Raw genomic sequence first — 18270 nt, 5'->3', positions numbered from 1 at the left:
GCGTCTGGACTTGTAGAGTTTTCTTGAAGACGTTTCGCTGCTCATCCAAGCAGCTTCATCAGTTCTAATAGCACTAAATGTTTCCATACTTACCTGTGATGTTCTGGCTGACTGGGCCAGGTGTGTCTAACGAGTGGCTAATGACTATGAGACTGCCGGAGGGGGACTGATTGACAGCCCTTTGTTCTTACTGTGAGTATGTGCAAACTTCCTGGGAATGGATGGAATCACTGCATTGTATGTGGTGGAAAGATGATGTCTGAGGCCACCACCTCTGTTAAGGGAAGGTTCTTCCAGCTTCACATAGATGCTTCCTGACTCCTCTTTCATACCACCTTTCCTCCCTGTCTAAGATGTGGACATTGTTGTCCTCAAAGGAGTGTCCTTTGTCTTTGAGGTGGAGGTGAACAGCTGAGTCTTGTCCTGAGGAGGTGTCTCTCCTGTGCTGAGCCATTCTTCTGTGGAGTGGTTGTTTAGTTTCTCCAATGTACAGATCAGAGCATTCCTCACTGCACTGGACTGCATATATCACATTACTGTGTGTCTCCCTGGGAGTCTGATCCTTCAGGTGAACCAGTCTCTGTCTCAGTGTTGTCATAGGTTTGAAATGGACCGGGATGTGATGGTTGTTGAAGATCCTGCGGAGTTTCTCTGACACTCCTGACACATATGGAATGGAGATGTTCTTCCTCCGCCTGGTGTTGTCCTTCTTCTTGTTGTTGGGGGGTCTTGTTTTTGTGGCTTTGATGAGTGCCCACTTGGGGTAGCCACAGGTCTGCAGGGCCTTCCTGATGTGGTGTTGCTCCTTCTTCCCCTCTGAGCTGGTGGGTACAGTTTGTGCTCTGTGCTGCAGGGTCCTGATGACTCCCAGTTTGTGTTCCAGTGGGTGGTGTGAATCAAACAACAGGTACTGGTCCGTGTGTGTGGGTTTCCTGTACACTTCCACATTGAGGCTCCTGTCCTCCTCAATATGTACTGTGCAGTCCAAGAAGGCCAGATTGTTGTCCCTGGTGTCCCCCCGAGTGAACTTGATGTTGTTATCCACTGCGTTGATGTGTTCTGTGAACCGTTCCACTTCGTTGGTCTTGATTTTGACCCAGGTGTCATCCACATATCTGAACCAGTGGGTGGGGGTGGTTCCAGGAAAGGAACTCAGGGCTCTTCTCTCCACTTCTTCCATGTAGAGGTTGGCCACAGTAGGAGACACAGGCGATCCCATCGCACAGCCGTGCTGCTGTCTGTACAGTAGCAAATTTGCGAGAAAAACTTAAGTGAAAACCTCAGATATTCTCTGACATCAGGCTAAAGTCGCGAATCTGGAGAGACGTAACACCGGTGATGACCTTTGCTGCTTCAACCTCCCGACCGTACACATGTCACTGCCGCCTCCTCTGTACGGCCGCTGCCTGCGGGGTGAACAGAAGGCTGGACCGACAGAGGAGCTGCGGGCAAGTCCAAAAGCCAGTCCAGGGGATGCACGAGGAGGAGGTCGCTGACTGGGTTCCACTCCTTGACGAGGGAACACAGGTGCTCCGGTGAGACTGGTTTTGATTTTGTCCTGGTACCAGGGAGCCAGCAAAACTCTTTGTTTGTGGATTATATATTTTTGTTTGGTCAGCGGGGGATTACACCTGAAAAACAATCAACTCAGGCTGAATCTGAACAGGACAGAATGTTTTCTATGCTGTGGCGAGGCTGGTGAACAGGATCCTAAATATTTATGGTGGGTTTATATGATTCCATGGAGCTACTGGCCGCTGTGGTTTAAATATATAAAGGTATCAGGCAATAGAAAGTCCCCCCTGTGTGTTAACATCAGCTAATTTCCTGTTATATTCTTATTATATTAGGTTGACAATGCAGTTGTGTTGTAAATTGTGACACAGTCGTGGTTACCTGGCCTAACGAGCTGATAGTGTTCAGGGCAGAGGACGTATAGCATGACTGCAGCAGACCTCTGGTCTCTGTGCGTTTAACTCTGTGAATGTGTGGATGACTGTCGTGATCAATACTGGGATTAGTTTTTATCGCCACCTTGTGGACAGACGCTCTCCTCTCTGCGCCGTGTTTCTCCTTCCAGGAGCTGCTCATCTAAACTGTCCATCGTCGCTGTGCTTCATGCTCCAGTTTTCAGACTTTGTATCAGGTTTAGTGCTCAGCACAGATAAAGTCACTGCTCCTCACTAATAGAAGAAAACAAGAACAGCCTGTGCTTTCTCTTTAACGCTGTAGCCACAGCTCTGTGGAGCCTCGCATTCCTGCAGCTCTTAGTGGTCTCTCAGACCGCCTTCTTTCACCTGCGTAATATCACTAAGATCAGGAGCATCCTCTCTGAGTGATGCTGAAAAACTCCTCCAGGCTTTTGTTGCTTCTAGACTGGACTTCTGCAGCTCACCATGTCAGGATGTCCACATCACTGCATGAACAGCTGCAGCTGATCCAGAAGCAGCAGCTGGGGTTCTGACAGGAAGCAGCCAAAGGATCATATCTCTGCTGCTCTAGCTTCTCTTCACTGGCTCCCAGTGGGCTCAAGAACACACTTCAAGATCCTCCTTACCTACAAGGCTCTACATGGCCTAGCTCCATGGTGTCTGCAGGACCTGATAGTACCGTATGTGTATCGTTGTGGACATTTCATGTCAGTGAAGAGTTTATTTTTAAACACCTTCATACAGTCACTAACACAGACCTTTAAAAGAACCTGACTGGGAGTTTCAGGTCTTCCAGAGTTTGGAGTCAGAGCAGGTCCAGCTGTGTGTGTGTGTAGACACTTAAAGACACAAACAGTTTTACAGGAGACATCAGTGAAATCAGGTCCGATTTATTTTCTGGATGGTTCCCATGGTAACGGGAAACCATCAACCATTTCCCCAAGGGTTAACCCTCATCTGACGGAACCTTAAGAGCTCGTTCATAATAAAACACACACACTGAATGTAAAAACAGCAGCTCAATGACATGCCCTAAAAACACACTGTACACACACGCGTGCACTACAGGTGTGTAAAAATGATTTCAGATATTCACAGAATGTTCCAGACTCGTGCCGAGTTCAGTCCTGCGGTTTTAGGAAAACTCTCTTCGTCTCCACTATGTTGTGGTTGACGTCCTCGTCCAGCGCCGCTCGCTCACGCTTCTTTGCGAACTTTTTCTTCATGCTTCCAACTAAGCTCTCATACCTGAACGATAAAAAGACACATGGCCGTTAGTCAGCTGTGTCTGTGACGATAAAGATTTGTTTAAACAGCGTCTTTTACAATTAAAACTGTGTCAGAGACCCAGACCCTGACCTCCAACAAGCACTTGAAGGCAAAGAAAGGCAGGACCCGGCTCATAAGGAGAACCTTCCTGCTGACAGCCGGGTGGAGGAGGAGGAGGAGGAGGAGAAGAGGAAGAGAGGACAGAGAGGACGGAGGAGAGGAACACTAAGTTAGACCTGTGAAAACCTTCAGTCTGTACCTCAGAGCCATTTCTTCATCTGTGACATCTGTCTGCATGCAACTCTGCTCCTCTTCCTCATCATCCTCTTCCTCCTTTGGATTCATCAAGACCATCAGTTTCTAAGAAAGCATAAATCTGTTAGTCTGAGTAACACACACACACACACACACACACACACACACACACACAAACTTATGTATCAGTTTATTTTAAGTATAAACTTAATTGCTCATTGCATGTGACTACATGCAATGAGCTGCTGCCACCTGAGTGGCAGATTTAAGGAGCAGGTGAACAGTGTGTGTGTGTGTGTGTGTGTGTGTGTGTGTGTGTGTGTGTGTGTGTGTGTGTGCAACACAAACCTCGACCTCAGGGTTAAAACCTTTGAAGGACAGGCGGCCGTACTTCAGGTCCTCACAGGGAACAAAACTCTTCTCCTCAATGATCAAAGTCCTGACAGGAAGAAGGGAAGCACCATCACCACCATCACCACCATCATCATCATCACCATCATCATCAGGGCAGTGAATGTGCGCTCGTCTGTTCTCAGTGAACAGCTGCAGTGAGAAGCTCAAACCCTCCAGTGACGGGCTGAGACCTCAGTGGAGGACCTGAGACCTCACTGGAGGACCTGAGACCTCACTGGAGGACCTGAGACCTCACTGGAGGACCGAGCATGCAGGTTAGACTCTTCTGGTCGAGTCTGGCACAGTGACGCACTCTGTGGCCGTGAGCTCCGGCAGGTCCAGATACCAGTGCTCATCGCTGATGATCCTCCTCTCCTCTTCCTCCAGCTGCTTCTTCGTCTCCGCGTCCAGACCCCTCTGCATGAACTGCGCGCGCACACAGAAACACACACACACACAGAAACACACACACACAGAAACACACACACACACACAGAGCCGGTGTATTAAGTTGTCTAAAGTAAAGCTAGCATACAGTCTAATTCCGCTCTTTCAGTGGAACCTGACATGACGTCAAACTGCATCAAACATCGTTTAGTCACGCGCCGTATCAATGACCGCATCGAGGCTGACGTCCCTCTGTCCCAGCCCGCGTGCCTGGAGGTGCGGGGCTTTGAGCAGAGCCCGCGGGCTCACGTCACTCACCTTCATGCGCAGGACGTTCTTAGACAGCTTCACGGCGTCGTTCGACATTTTTACTGATTTAGCGGCAAACTACACAAACTACAGGAGCTCTACCCACTCTATGCTAATGCTAAAGCTAACCCCACGCACAGCGCTTTACGCAGCTGCACCAGCTTCTAAACACAGACCGAAACAATCGAACGTGGAGGGATGTTTTAGCTGCCAGCAGTCCGACTAATCGACCAATGAACCAATCGAGCGGTGACGTATGAGAGGAAATTTCAAAACGAAGAAGAAACCGGTCAGAGCCGTGTTTTAAAGAGCTGCTCCGAACCAGGAAGTGGTTCCAATAACCTAACATGGCCGCAGCAGCATGGTCCCGTGGAGCTTATTGTGTTTGTCTCACGTTATGACTGTGTAGTGTTTCTGCACATGTCCTGTGTGTGTGTGTGTGTGTGTGTGTGTGAATAATCCTTTTGACTCTTATTGACAACAGGTCAAGTAATCGCAGAGTCTTTAAATGAGGCTTTAAACCGCTGGTTATTAAACATCTGTTTTATTGATGTCACAGCCACAGAAGAAACAAACACAAAATGAATCGTTTTTAGTAGAATCCATGGTTTCCGTCCTTATATGAACCCTGACAGCAGACCAGCTGGGATCCAGCAGTGTGAAACTGGAGCAGCACACAGCTGCGTGTCATTGTGTGTTCATGAGATGGTCTGATCTGTGGACGTCCTCCTGTTTGTCTCCTGTCTCATCCTGCAGGTCATACTGTAACTTCAGGGTTCCTTGTGTGGAGTCATGGGGTCACTGAAGGATGCGGCCGATGTAACCCTGATGACTGATGGAGACTTTAAGTAGGGCGGCTTCAGTGTGTGGTTCTGTGTGTAGTGGCAGGCTTTCATTGGTTCTGGTGTTTTTGAATCGTTCCCTTTCAAAACGAGCAGGAACTCTTTTTACAGGCTGAAAACTTGCCTGTCGTTCCTCGGTCTGCACTGATTGGTCAGATTAATATGTTTGTTGTGTCAGAGGTCATCAGTGGACGGGAGCTGCTGACGCAAACTCGTCCGTGCTCAGATGAACTCATGGATCACCACCTCCTTCAGGGAGCGGCACGCCGCCTCGCCCCTCTCACTGTCCTTCAAAGTGCTCAGCTCGTCCTGTAGCTGAGCCACAGGACGGCCCAGCTGGTATCCCTGGTCCACCAGCAGCTCCAGCAGGGGCACTCTGTAGTGCTTGAGGCCATACCGCCTCACCACAGGCAGGGCCCTCTGAGCAGTTGTGAAGGCCTGTTCAAGTTCCCCCAAGTCCCGGTAACAGACGGTGAGGGCGGACAAGGTGGGGACGATCAGTGTGGGCCTCTGCCACGGCAGCAGCTTTTCCTGGATCTCCAAAACAGTCTGCAGCTGCTCCAAGGCGGGTTCAAACTGCCCCGCACGCAGCAGGCCATGGGCTCGCTTCTGCTCATGCTCCGTGAAGAACACGGGGAAGAGAGGAGAGTGTCGGATGCAGCGGGTGGCATACAGCTTGGCCAGGTAGTCCTGCAGGGCCAGGCGGCGCTCCTGGATGCTCTCAGGGCAGAAGTTCCCCGTCAGCAGTTTGCGCGGCAGAAGCACCTCCTCCAGCTCCTCGCTGAACTCCTCCAGCAGTTTGTGGTGGAAGCGCAAAAAGTCGCTGTAACGGCGCTCCACCGAAACTCGGCGGGAATCAAAGCTCCCTGAACGCATCACCACAACCTCATACACCTGGAGAGGGACAGGAAGCAGGAGAACGGTGTCAGAACACCTGGAGTGATTCTGTCCTGCTAGCATGAGATGGTGCAGCCATGTTTGGTTTTGAGGCGGTCATGTGGAACAAAGACAGACGCTGACAGACAAGCCTCAGTTTCTTTGTTCATGTTTGTCATGTAGACACATGTCTCTCTGTGTCTCACCACATATTTGCTGAGCGCCTGCTCCATGATCCGAGCCGAAGGGATCTCAAACAGCAGCCTGACGGGTCTCTCTCTCTGCTTCACTACCCTCCAGTTCTGCTGCAGCTCCTTAGTGGTTAGACTGGAACCACAGAGAGGTTCTGACACACACAGACACACACAGACAACGTAACACATGTGCACTCTGTTGACACAATAACATTTGCTGCAAGAAAAGTTCCACTTTCAGCAGCAAGTCAGTGAATACAGTTAGCTTAGCTTAGCATATGTAAATCCCCATTTATAGCTGGCTTCTTTACTGAGCATGCTCTGTTCTGTATGTCAACAGGTGAAAGGAAGCGAAGAGAACCTGGATTCAGCACGCCCTCGGTGTCCGTCTGTGGCTCTGCCATCAGGTCCAACCGGCTGCTCCACAACACACAAAGACCCTCTAAACATCAGCTGATCCCTTCACACTGTGGATGGACACACTCGCTGCAGGTCGGTCTGAAAGCAGCCTCTGACAGGCAGGAAGTTGATCTGAAGCAAACTGAGCAGTGCGCAGGGCAGAAAGAAGGAAGTGAAACCAGGCTTCCTTCACCCCCCCCTTTGTTGACACCACAGATCAATAGCTTTAATTGATGAAAGAAATGAGAAGAACATGTTCCTTTGACGTCTTTTTTAATGCAACTGAGAGATGTGACGAAGGAGAACGGGAAGTGAACAAACAAACAAAGGCACTTCTTTAAATAGATTCTCTGCAGCATCTGTACACTTATTTACAGAAACATGATGGAGACCTGTACACTGAACATGTCATTATTAAAATATCCACACAGTAAAACTCTAAAATGTTTGGAATGAACAACAACAACTTGTAGTTGATCTGCAGGATTACACATTTTAAAACAAGCAACCTGAATGTGTGTGTTTCCTCACACACACACACACACACACACACACACACACACACACACACACACACACACACACACACACACACACACACACACACACACACACACACACACACACACACACACACACACACACACTTTCTTTACTGTTGTAAAAACAAGTAACAGCAGGTCCGATGACTTCCTGCAATTTTATGGAAACTGTAGAATAAGTGACAGAAGCGAAGGTGATCAGCTGGTAGTGACCCTGTGTGTGTGTCAGCAGGAGGAGCTGCGGTCATTGGCGACATCCTGCAGGCGGCGCATCAGAGCAGAGTGGCTGTCAGGACAAACACGTTTGGGAGACGCCTCCTCGTCCAGAGGCATGCTGCGCTTCCTGCTGGGGGTTTCTCCAGTCCGAATCATGCTGTTGATCTCCTGAAGACGCTGAGGACAGAGGTCAGAGGTCACAAAGATATTCTTCGTGTAAGTCATCAGTTGCTGGTGCAGTCAAAGTGTGTGTGTGTGAGTGCTCACGTGAGGGGGGCTGCTGCAGATGTAATAGTCAATCTTGTCTCGGGGTGTTGCTGGCGAGGGGGCGGAGCCTGTCTTGTGTGGTGAGATGTAAATGGAGTGTTTGCTGGACAGCAGCATGCGGCGAGGGGAGCCAGTCCTCAGGGTTGGGTATGGACATAGAGGGGGGGACTCCACCTGCACAGGGGTGTACAGAACAGAGCCATAAGAACCATAAGAACCCCTTCCTGACCCACAGTGTGTGCGTGATTACCCACGTACCCCAGCAGTGGGCGAGCTGGGCGAGTATCTGAGCGCGAAGTGTCTCATCTGTTTGATGTAAATGTTGTTGTAGAAGTGGATCAGGTCTCCTCGCTCCTCCTCAGCCACACAAGAGGAGGAGGAGGTCTTGTTGGGCGTGGAGGGGGTGCTGCCCGGCTGGGGGCCCGGCAAAGTGCTGCTGGAACGAATAGGAACTGGGCTGATGTCTCCCCCTGCTGGGAAGAAGACAGACAGACGTCCTGTGTTTTACTGGAGAAATGAGACTCAGTGAGAGGGGGACAGGAGGACTAACCTGTCTCTCTGTAGAGGGGGGGTGTGTGTGTGTGTACCTGGGTCCTGGGTGCTGTCAGCAGAAAGATGTCTCCTCCTCCCTGAGATCAGCACACTCCTGTAGACCTGAAACACATGAGCGCCACCTGCTGTTTATCTGACCACAACTCTGCAAACCTGTGTGTGTGTGTGTGTTACATTGCTGCTGGCCTGGGGCTGAGTGCGGTAACACTTCATAATGTTCTGGAAGGATTTGTCCTCCTTTGTCACCTGACAGAAACAAACACTGGTCAGCTCACAGTGCAGCTTTCATTCACTTCCTGTTAGCTGCACACATAATCCACATTCTTATCAATAATATTGAGCACACTGCATTATTGATTGTTTCTCTGATATAATGACTGCATCATTGCCTTCTTTACTCTGTGTGTGTGTGTGTTTAACCTTTGCCATGACGTAGACAGCACACATCAGCAGCTGGTCCAGGTGACGGTCCTTCATCATGTCCGTGCAGTGGACCAGAGAGAACTCAAAGCAGGTCCAGATCTTCCTCCTCAGCTCGGACGTGATGTCCAGTTTGGCACAGAGGTCTCTAAGACGGACGCTGGCCAGATGGTACACCTGTCAGAGGACACGTTGTGACCCAATGAGAGTGAGGAGAAGGACTGAGCATGTGCAGACAGAAAGGGCTCCTACCTTTCTAAAAAACAGTGACAGTGATCCTTTCTTCAGAGGGCCGCCTGGTGATTTAGCAGTTGGTTTGCTGCTGGCTGATTGCACAGCGAGGGTGCTGGTCAGAGTCTGGGAGGACAGTGGCTGCAGGGCAGCTCCGGCCTGTCCGGTCACATTGACCTGGACGGGGATGAAGGTGATGCCTCCGCTCTCGTTGGCGATGCCTGCAGAGAGGTCAGAGGTCATTACTGCTTACTCCTAATGTGTCAGCGCAGCCTCTTGGTGCCTCACCCTGCACAGGGATGGTCACCGTCTGCCCGTTGTTGGCCGTGACCGTTGCAGTTGCCATGGTGACCACAGTCTGCCCAGCTGGGATGGCTGTGATGAGGCTGGTGGGGCCTGTCTTGGTTGCAGTGGTTGAAGCTGTGCTGATGGAGCTGTTAGTGCTGCTGGAGGTGACCCCCCCCTCGCCATCCACTGAGTCCATAAACAGGCGGCGGCGAGCTGAGCCAGTGGGTGGAGAGCTGTAACGGTCCAGCAGGGTGGTGGGGGAAGGGGAGACACCTGCAGGAAGATGGCGGGGGGCAGGGTATTTTAGCATATAAATATTAAACATGCATTTATGTAAATTAACTAGCTGAGCTTCTCCTTGCTGAGGCAGAAAGTTCTGTTTTCACAGAATCCTGGTGTAAATGGAGGATTTTTAACGTGAGTATTAAAGTAACTGAACATAACTGGATGTAGTATGTGTGTATGTGTGCAGTGGAAAGTGCCTGTACACACACTGAAAGAGTCTTTCTGCAGTTTTTAGCTGACCTTTCACTGAGCTGCTGCCGCTGCTCAGGTCGGCTCCGTGGCTGGCGGGCGTGTGAGGAACACTGCCTGAGCTGCTCTCATTGTTCTGCTCCAGATACTGAGGCGGCATCACCTGAAACGGGCAGCCGGGAATGAATATTCTGTTATATTAGAAAAAAGAGTGTGTGTCTGCCGCCATGTGGACCGACCTCTTGGCAGGTGGGAACGTGGTCTTTGGCACGACGGAGGCTCTCCCACAGAGGTGAGTTGCTGGTCCAAGCCAGACTCTCCAGAACCTGCTCCTCCACCTGGTTCAGGTGCTTCACCACCTCTCGAAATAGGCCCTGCTCCGAGCGCACCAACACCTCAATCACCTGCAGGCACAGACACACATCAGCTTTATGTTCTGAAAACATATTGTGATTGTGCTGTTGTTGTTGACACCTTGTAGAAGTGATACGCCTGCAGCTGGAAAACATCGATCACATTGGGGAAGTCTCCTGGAGGTTTGTAGGAGAACAGGACGATCTCCAGGCAGCAAGCCAGCAGGGAGCGGTGGAAGACGTCCTGCTCCAGAATGCACTGCAACACACAGACAGACAGTGATGCAGCTTTTCACTGGACGTCCCTCAGCAGCACCTCCCTGAGGAGCAGAGCACTCACAGACAGGTCGGCGTCTCCCAGGATCATCTTCTCTCTCTCGATGATAGACTCCAGGATCCTGTAGTAGAGCGCCTCTGCCAGGAGGAAGTACTTCCCCGCCACGTCTACAAGGACAAACTGTAATGAGCTGGAGGTGGAGAAAGCAGAGCAGTCTGACCTCAGTGTGTGTGCGGTGTGTGTGTACCTTTTCCCACCCCTCCGCTGTCTGCAGCACTGTCATCATGATGCTGCGTGAAGACATCAAACATGTCCTTCAGCCGCCTTCTAATGACATCACTCGGGTCTCTGGCACAAGCCCTGGGACAAAAGGTTCACAGCAATAAACAAAGATGGAGGAGGTACTGATGCCAGGTCCTGGGCTCTGAAATGTAAATATGTACCCCAGTGTCTCCATTAGCTTAGCACTCGGCCCCTGTTTCGTCCCTGACAGCAGAGTGTGAAGTCGTCCAAAGCTCTTCATGGCGGTTGAGAGTGGAGATGTCGCACTGGCCTCCTGGATGTACTTCCTCCCCGTCAAAGGGGTGGAGACCTTCAGAGCTGAGGCCTAATACAGAAAAATGTCACGTCTTAGAGAAGGAGCAAGGAGGACTTTATCAACAGGAGGTGGAGAAAATGTCTCTGTCCATCTTACAGCAAGGGAGGAGTGAAGCCTGAAGGTGGCGCTGTCCTGGCTATTCACCCCCTCACAGAGGCAGGGCCCCGGGGTTCCAATGTCCTCACTCGCCCCCTCCCCGGTGAAGATCCGCTCATCCAGACTGCCGTTGGTCAAAACGTGTTCCTCATAGACCCGGCTGAGGGACAAGCTGAGGGAGACAACGGTGAGACGTGGGATCAGTCTAGAGATGCAGCAAACTCTCCTGCTGTGTTCACACAGCCACACACAGCATGTAATGTCAGATTCATGTTGGACGCAGCAACACTGAGACACTCACAAACTGTCTCCAAAGTTCATTGGATCCAGAAAGCCAGTCAGACTGTCCTCCTTTCCTCTGAGAATCTGTGAACGGGGACCAGAGGACATTTACCGTTACACACCGTTTACTCCTCCAGCAGGAAGCCATGATGGAGTCACATGTGAGCAGCAGTCACATGACCAACATTCTGTCTGTGTGTGTGTGTGTGTGTGTGTGTGTTTGTGTGTGTGTGTGTGTTTGTGTTTGTGTGTGTGTGCGTGCGTGCGTGCGTGCGTGCGTGTTACCCTCTTGTGGAAGAGCTTCTTCATGAAAGGTTTCCAGAAGTGCTCCTTGACTCCTTTGGCCTCGAGCAGCAGCCCATCATGCAACTCACACAGCTGCTCCAGGAAGCAGAAGGGTCCAGAGGATGGCCGGTAGTCTTTACTGCTGAAGTCTTCTGGGAGACCTGCAGGACAGGGGCAGACCGGGAGGACACTAATGAGCACGATGACCAATGCCTGAAGGCCCCTGAACTTACTTGATGCTGAATCATAAAGGTCTGTCTCTCTCAGCAGTGTGCCACATGCCGTCTATGTTCTTATTCACCAAAGACAAAAGCTGGCACGAAGAGGCCTCCTCCTCCTCCTCATGTTATGTTACAGCTTGATGTCTGTCACTGTTTTACTAGGACTATGCTGAGTTTCAGCTGAAGGACCCATAGGGTCTGTTCTAGGCTTCGAGGCTACAGTCTGAGCAGATCCCCTTCCTGCAGCATGTGCAGAGGAGAGTGAGGAAACCTGAGGGTCAACAGGAAGCAAGGGCAGAGCTGATACACTGCTGAGGGAAGTAAACCCTGAAGATTGATTTCAGGTGTTGCTCTGCTCTGCCTGATGAGGAGGGGCTTCCTGAGTGTTTGCCTCTTTAACTGTGCCACTGTCTGTGGGTTCAACAGGCTCAAGTTTGGAGGGAGCTGATACAACAACGGGCCGTTCTGTGTGGAGGACTGTGGAGGCTGAACCTTTGAAGTCTGGGTTGAGCAGGTCTTTCCTTGCGTTGCACAGCAGGGCATTGGTGAGCACGAGGTCCAGGGCACACAACAGCAGGTGATACGAGTTCACCAGGTCATCGCTGATCATCGGGAAGTTTCCTAAACAATGAGGGGCGGATCATTATCAGGACTCACAGGTACTGCACAGCAAACACTGCAGAAACGCAGGGTTAAACCAGACTCAAACAGGACCCGCCAGCGTGAGAGACAGCCAGCCACAGGACTTCCTGTCTGTCCTATTCAAATACAACATCACAGGTGGGCTATCAGGGATTACCTTTAGCATGGACAAACAGAACCCAGCAGAAATTGAAGACTTCGGTCACAGTGCAGGGATGGCGTCTGCAAACACACACACACACACACACACACTTATAGATGAAGAGTCAGTGTTCCTGCAGCCCCTCTCTCTCTCTGACCTTTGACCTGCAGAAAGTTCTGACTGGCTGCTGCTTGTTGGAGCTCATGTTTCTGACTCTGATCTTTAAGGAAGTCTGGCTGCCAAAACCTGTCGCTGCTGTCTCCTCATTGGACAGTAACTGTCCACCTGCTCATGTAAAGAGACCTAGGGTTGGTCTGTCAGGTTAAGGTCAAGGGTCATGCCGTCCTACCTCTGTTTGCGGCTGCGGTGCACTCGCGCTGGCTCCTCTGATGGCGCCTTGAAGATGGATCTGAAGATGGGGACGTACTTCTTGAAGATGACGGCGGACACTGTGAAGTTCCTCTCCAGCTTCTCTGTGCTCTGGCGGAAGTCCTGCGGCAGGTTGGCCATGTCCTGCCACTTCTTCATCTTATTGAAGAACTCAATCAGGCTGGAAAAGAGGGGCAGTGTGAACGTTGTGTCTCCCTCTGCGTGCACAGTGCTGCTCATATCAGGATGACTGTCACAACACCAACCTCATCTCTGAGCAGCCGAGGATTCTGGTCAGAGAGACGTAGTTCCCCTCTGCGGTGCCTTTCCCCACTGTTGGCACTGCAGACCTGCAGGCCACGTACAGGGCACAGGCCAACCAGTGCAGCTCGCTGCCCTGCAGGGGGAGAGGGGGTCAGTGTGTGCAGCAACACAACCAAAAACAGACATACAAAGGTACCAAAACAAGATGTGAATTTCTCCTCAGAAACATTTCCCTTTGTTCTTATGAAATATGACCTCCTGGTGGGAGAACCTGTCAAATCAAACACACTGTTGTTTGTCTTTGTGTTGAATTGGCCCATTTGTGTTCTTGTCTGCAGGGTCCCAGGGTGGAGCGGCAGTGAAGCAGAGCTTACGTGGTAAGATGTGAGTGTCATAGAGTTACTTAACTTCTTTACGTTAGCAGCCTGTTTACACGTTAGCAGCCTGTTTACACGTTAGCAGCCTGTTTACACGTTAGCAGCCTGTTTACACGTTAGCAGCCTGTTTACACGTTAGCAGCGTGTTCTGTAGCATCCCCTGTCCCACCTGTAAGCGCTGATTCACAGTGACGGCTCACAGCGGCTGCTGCGCTGCTAGCACTGAATTAGCGCAGCTAGCTAGCCGTGCTGACGCTGCGGAGCCTCGGAGACGCGGACAGAGGAAACACCGACACAGACACGGAGTGTAAGGGGGAATTTGTGTTTTACCTCCAGGGTGAAGTTCCGGCTGATGTTCTCGTAGATCTTCCACGCCTCGTTACTCGCCTCTTCGTCCATATTTAAAGCTCGGCACAGATCTTCGAACCCGGCTCGGGCTTTCTGTAAGGAATCGTCCTCGTCGCTCATGCTTCGGTTTCTGGCCAGGCGAAGCGGATAGAAACGTTCCTGACGGTAGACGAAGGGCGGGGAGGTCCGAGAGCCGCTGTGTGAAGGAGTTCGGCTGAAGAAACGGAGTTATTATTCCGCTGAGAGCTGCACGGGGGCCATTTAAATGTCCTCTGACTGACAGGCACTGTACGCTGCGGACGTACGGCAGAAACCAAGCATAGGGCGAAACGTCACTGCTGTGCGTATATCAGTTAGTGAATAGGACCAACAACGTATCTCACCCCAGCCCACTAAACGTGCGTACCAGAGCGGGAATGGGCGGGGCGGCTGTCAATCACACGAGTACTACAACTTCCGGTTGTTTTTGTTTTGTTCTGACAGCCGGAAGTTCGTCTGAAAAGTGCTAAAGTCTGAACTTTCTAAAGCCAGCGGCCGTTAAAACGAAGTAAAGACAGATTTATAAACAATCTTAGTAATAGTATGTCTGTGAATGGCCTCAGTGTCCCACTGTCGGCACGACTGCAATTGTAAACATTGTCAGAGGAGCAATTTACGGCACATACGTCACGGCTGAGAAACTGAGAGAGCTACTGTGAATATGAAGGAATATTGTCCACAGACATCATCATCATTCACAGAGTTCAGGAGGACAGCTGTTGTCTTTATGGTTAATATATCTGTGGACGCTCTCATTCATCCGTCATAGTCATTTCCAAGAGTTTAATCGAGGCAACTGGACTCAAGGATTGTTTTTTGAAGACTTTTCGCCACTCCAAGTGGCTTCTTCAGTTCTTTATGGTTAAGCTCAGAACAGAAGCAGAACATTTCAGTTTCACAGAAACTGCCTGAACAAAATTCCGATAGACAGCAAATGTACAAAATTAAAGAACTTTATAAACAAACAACCACAAATGACACATTTTCATCAGTCTTTTGCATTTTTAGAGTACTTTTGTAAATGGTGACCACAGTAACCATGGTGATGGGATATTCACAAGGGGTGAAGAGAGGAACGTGGAAACACTGACGGCAAAGTAACGAGGTCATACATTTAACTGAAGCTGGAGGGAGTGCTCAGGTCTTTGTTAAACTGTTTAAATGACTGAACTGTAAACAGGTTCTGGTCTTCTCCATTGTTGTGCAACAGTGTCTGCATCCCCATGTTCTCTGTTATTCCTCAGCAGGACGTCCTGGTGCTCAAAACAGATCTCACCGTGTAGCAGAAAGGAAGAGAATGGAAAATACAAATCAGGTGAGCCCCACCTGAGCAGAAGTAGCAGGAGCAGGGGGAGGCGATGCAACCTGGGCACACCTGTGAGCTGTGGAGGAGACACCAGCAAGGCTGGAGCAGAGTGAGGAGTGAGAGCTGTGTTGTGGTTATTTAATTGGAAAGGTTCGGGTTAGTGTTAAGTAAAGAAAGTCCTGAATTCTTCTTCCTGCAAATAAAACTATAGTTTGACACATTTTTCACTAGTGAAGAGATCCCTCTGACAGATAACCAGGAGATGAGTGTTCCTCACATCAGGCGTGTCAGAGGAGGGTCAGTCAGAGACGAGCAGCTGCAGCGCAGGCTGACTTCTAACCAGCAGGAGTTGTTTTAAGTCCAGCATGCATCTCAAACAGTGTTGAAGTTGAACGCACCCACTTTTGGCAGCTCACTTCGCCTGAAAGTGGCGGGACAGTATTTAAAGTGACAGACTGCAGGAGAGCATAGAGCGCTCTGTGAGACAGAAACATGAAGTAACCCGTGAGGTCAGTACTGCAGCACAGTCAGCAGGTTGTAGGCGATGGTCTGTCTGATCACCTCAGCCGTGCAGTACGTGTCTCCTTCATAGGCCTCCGTCTCGGGCTGTATCAGGTACGTTCCTGTGGGAGCCATCTCCACGCTCCACTCGGGGAGGAATCCGTCTCCTCGCTGTTCGCACAGGTTGTGGAGAACGCAGCAGGCCGCCACCACTCTGGGCATCATGGAGATGTCGATGTCACTCTTCTTCAGCAGGCATCTCCAGCGCCCCTTCAGCCGCATGAAGGCTGTGTCCACCACGGAGCGCGCAGAGGCCAGCGTGAAGGTGAAGCGACGCTGCTCCGGTGACAGCTGCTGCCCCTCAGTGTACCCCTTCATCAGCCAGGGCTTCAGGGGGAAGGAGGCATCGCCAATCAGGTGAACGGGGATCTCCACGCCATCTGTTAGCAGCGACTTCTGAAAGACACACCTCTTTTTAGACCTGGTGGCAGTACAGCATGGTGTGCAGCTACAGTGTGTGTGTGTGTATTTATTCCTCCTGTTGCTCTGACAGCAGGAGAACCACCTGAGTGTTACTTGCACTCACCTCTCGGGGAAACAGGTACCCATCGGGCCGGTCCTCGGCCTTCAGGTACAGGTCTGAGCTGGACAGCACTGCAGCGCTGTTGGTGCTTCCAGGCCAGCCGGCGTACACGTCAGTGAAGCTGACAGACACAACATGGCAGCACTTTCAGTTACACTGAGAATGAGACCTGTCAACACACGGGTTCACCTCAACACATTTGAACCTAATCAGATGCTTATAAAACATTACGGACAGTCTGTTCCTGTTTCAATCAATAAAAGCTATTGATCAGCTGATCCATACTGCCAGTCCTTACCAGACGCTGTGGTCCACCACGGCCTGCAGGATGACAGAGTGCCAGCCCCTCTTGTTCAGGTAGTGGTCGGGGTTGTCCCTCGGCTGGGCGATGGGGATGTGGGTCGCGCCAATGGCTCCCGCACACTGCGGGTAGCAGCGGTCCTTGAAGGCTCGGATGGTTTCGTCCAGCCGTTCTCCGCTCGGAAGCGAAACGAAGCGCCGGTACAGCCGGTCCACTATGGCCGAGGTGACCTGGCGAACAATCATGCATACCGTGGCGATTCCTACGCCGAACATGTCGGCGATGGAGCGGTACTCCCCGGACCGGGCGAACCACCACAGCGTGATGGCCAGCCTGCGGCGCGGCTCGATGGGTACCCTGTAGTTCGTTCGGCGTCGTTTGATGGCCGGACCGATGAGTTCGACCAGGTACTCGAACGTCGCACGGGTGACGCGAAACTGCACCTTCCACTCGTCGTCGTCGAATAGCTCCGCCGTCGCCCAGAAGTTCTGCCCCGACCTGCGGTTTCGGACCCAGACGTGTCTGTTGGTGGCGGAGGTGATGAAGCTCAGGATGGCGGCGATGGAGGACAGCAGGAAGGCTCTCCTCCTCCGCAGGTACAGACGCCGCCGTCGGTCCCGCTCCATCATCTCCCGGGCTCGCCTTTGCCGCAGCAACGTCGCCTGGAGCCGGTACAGCTGGAACACCTGGCTGCCGAACAGCGGAGGAAGGTTCAGGCCGAGCATGGAGCTCAGCACAGCCGCAGAGAGAGCCGGACCCTGCTCCTGCGGCTCCATCTTCAACTTTCTGCTCCTGGTCTGTTGACAGTGAGCGGCTCAGAGGCAACACACCGCCCCCTACCGGGTCGGAGGGCGGCTCGGGAACTCCACGGTTTAACGATTATCCGCCTCTATACACAATACATTCATATACCTGGGTAATAAACATATATATTATACAATATATCCATCTTATTCATGCTTTGTCTTTTCTTTCTAACCCTCCTCACGTGTAGTTTTTCTGCATCTGCATTTTTCTGAAAGTTGCTGGTTATTGTTGATGAAGCTTCTCAGTCATCCAGGTCATATTCAGACAGACGAAGCAAGGCGTGAGTCCAATGTTTAAGAATATGATTGATCACATCTGAATTATCCCGAATTTCCCTGAGGGACCTTCCCAAAGGGATTAAAGTATATTCTATTCTATTCTATCTGCAGGCCCGCGAGATCCTGAACACTATTTGGCCTGTGTGGCCGAGAGCCGCTGCAAGAAGAAGAAGAAAAGAAGAAGAAGAAGAATGATGGCGGGGGCGGCCGTCAGCTCACCTGACCGTCTCCGTGCTCAGGTGAGTGTTTGTGATGTAATGCAGCAGCACGAGGCTTCAGCTTGTTCCACACTCCACGAGAACAGAGAAGTTTGTTCGTGTCCCCGAGGACAAGAACAAAGGTGGTTCCGGTCCGGG

At 51.2% G+C, this 18270-nt stretch overlaps 5 protein-coding genes across 8 annotated transcripts in view; 1 reads left to right on the top strand and 4 right to left on the bottom strand.

The window, feature by feature from the left end:
• Positions 1–2804: 2804 nt before the first annotated feature.
• mphosph6 (M-phase phosphoprotein 6) lies at positions 2805–4865 on the bottom strand. Its single transcript, XM_028429929.1, has 5 exons — positions 4554–4865; positions 4162–4274; positions 3804–3894; positions 3460–3560; positions 2805–3179 (listed from the first exon to the last, which is right to left on the bottom strand). The coding sequence occupies exons 1-5, from the start codon at positions 4599–4601 to the stop codon at positions 3053–3055; spliced, it is 480 nt and encodes a 159-aa protein (XP_028285730.1). The 5' UTR covers positions 4602–4865; the 3' UTR covers positions 2805–3052.
• A 287-nt stretch (positions 4866–5152) lies between these two features.
• On the bottom strand, positions 5153–6997 carry snx20 (sorting nexin 20). 2 transcript variants are annotated; one of them, XM_028429928.1, is made up of 3 exons: positions 6818–6997; positions 6469–6608; positions 5153–6280 (listed from the first exon to the last, which is right to left on the bottom strand). In XM_028429928.1, the coding sequence occupies exons 1-3, from the start codon at positions 6858–6860 to the stop codon at positions 5609–5611; spliced, it is 855 nt and encodes a 284-aa protein (XP_028285729.1). In that variant the 5' UTR covers positions 6861–6997; the 3' UTR covers positions 5153–5608. The 2 variants fall into 2 exon arrangements, with proteins under 2 accessions (XP_028285729.1, XP_028285728.1); XM_028429927.1 differs by having other exon boundaries at positions 6469–6589.
• A 126-nt stretch (positions 6998–7123) lies between these two features.
• On the bottom strand, positions 7124–14393 carry rbl2 (retinoblastoma-like 2 (p130)). Of its 3 annotated transcripts, none has more exons than XM_028429921.1 (22): positions 14082–14393; positions 13377–13507; positions 13091–13291; positions 12757–12821; positions 12450–12578; positions 11737–11897; positions 11471–11535; positions 11170–11341; positions 10919–11082; positions 10723–10835; positions 10539–10642; positions 10320–10457; positions 10085–10249; positions 9897–10008; positions 9372–9644; positions 9105–9304; positions 8853–9029; positions 8607–8678; positions 8468–8534; positions 8139–8353; positions 7881–8054; positions 7124–7790 (listed from the first exon to the last, which is right to left on the bottom strand). In XM_028429921.1, the coding sequence occupies exons 1-22, from the start codon at positions 14217–14219 to the stop codon at positions 7623–7625; spliced, it is 3204 nt and encodes a 1067-aa protein (XP_028285722.1). In that variant the 5' UTR covers positions 14220–14393; the 3' UTR covers positions 7124–7622. The 3 variants fall into 3 exon arrangements, with proteins under 3 accessions (XP_028285722.1, XP_028285723.1, XP_028285725.1); XM_028429922.1 differs by having other exon boundaries at positions 8139–8350; XM_028429924.1 differs by lacking the exons at positions 12757–12821; positions 13377–13507; positions 14082–14393 and having other exon boundaries at positions 13091–13221.
• A 682-nt stretch (positions 14394–15075) lies between these two features.
• On the bottom strand, positions 15076–17612 carry LOC114451378 (protein ALP1-like). The gene is made up of 3 exons (XM_028429925.1): positions 16827–17612; positions 16532–16649; positions 15076–16401 (listed from the first exon to the last, which is right to left on the bottom strand). Exons 1-3 carry the CDS (start codon positions 17603–17605, stop codon positions 15955–15957), a joined length of 1344 nt encoding a protein of 447 aa, XP_028285726.1. The 5' UTR covers positions 17606–17612; the 3' UTR covers positions 15076–15954.
• The window catches only part of LOC114451731 (ankyrin repeat domain-containing protein SOWAHC), a 35695-nt gene continuing 33804 nt past the window's right edge, over positions 16380–18270 (top strand). Inside the window, exons 1-2 of the mRNA XM_028430544.1 lie at positions 16380–16445; positions 18026–18153. The gene's annotated coding sequence lies outside the window, so the exon portion shown is untranslated. The remainder of the gene's footprint in view (positions 16446–18025; positions 18154–18270) is intronic.

This window comes from Parambassis ranga, chromosome 19 (assembly GCF_900634625.1).
Source record: "Parambassis ranga chromosome 19, fParRan2.1, whole genome shotgun sequence".
Taxonomy (NCBI): Eukaryota; Metazoa; Chordata; class Actinopteri; family Ambassidae; genus Parambassis; species Parambassis ranga.
This window is presented reverse-complemented; position numbering and strand designations above follow the sequence as displayed.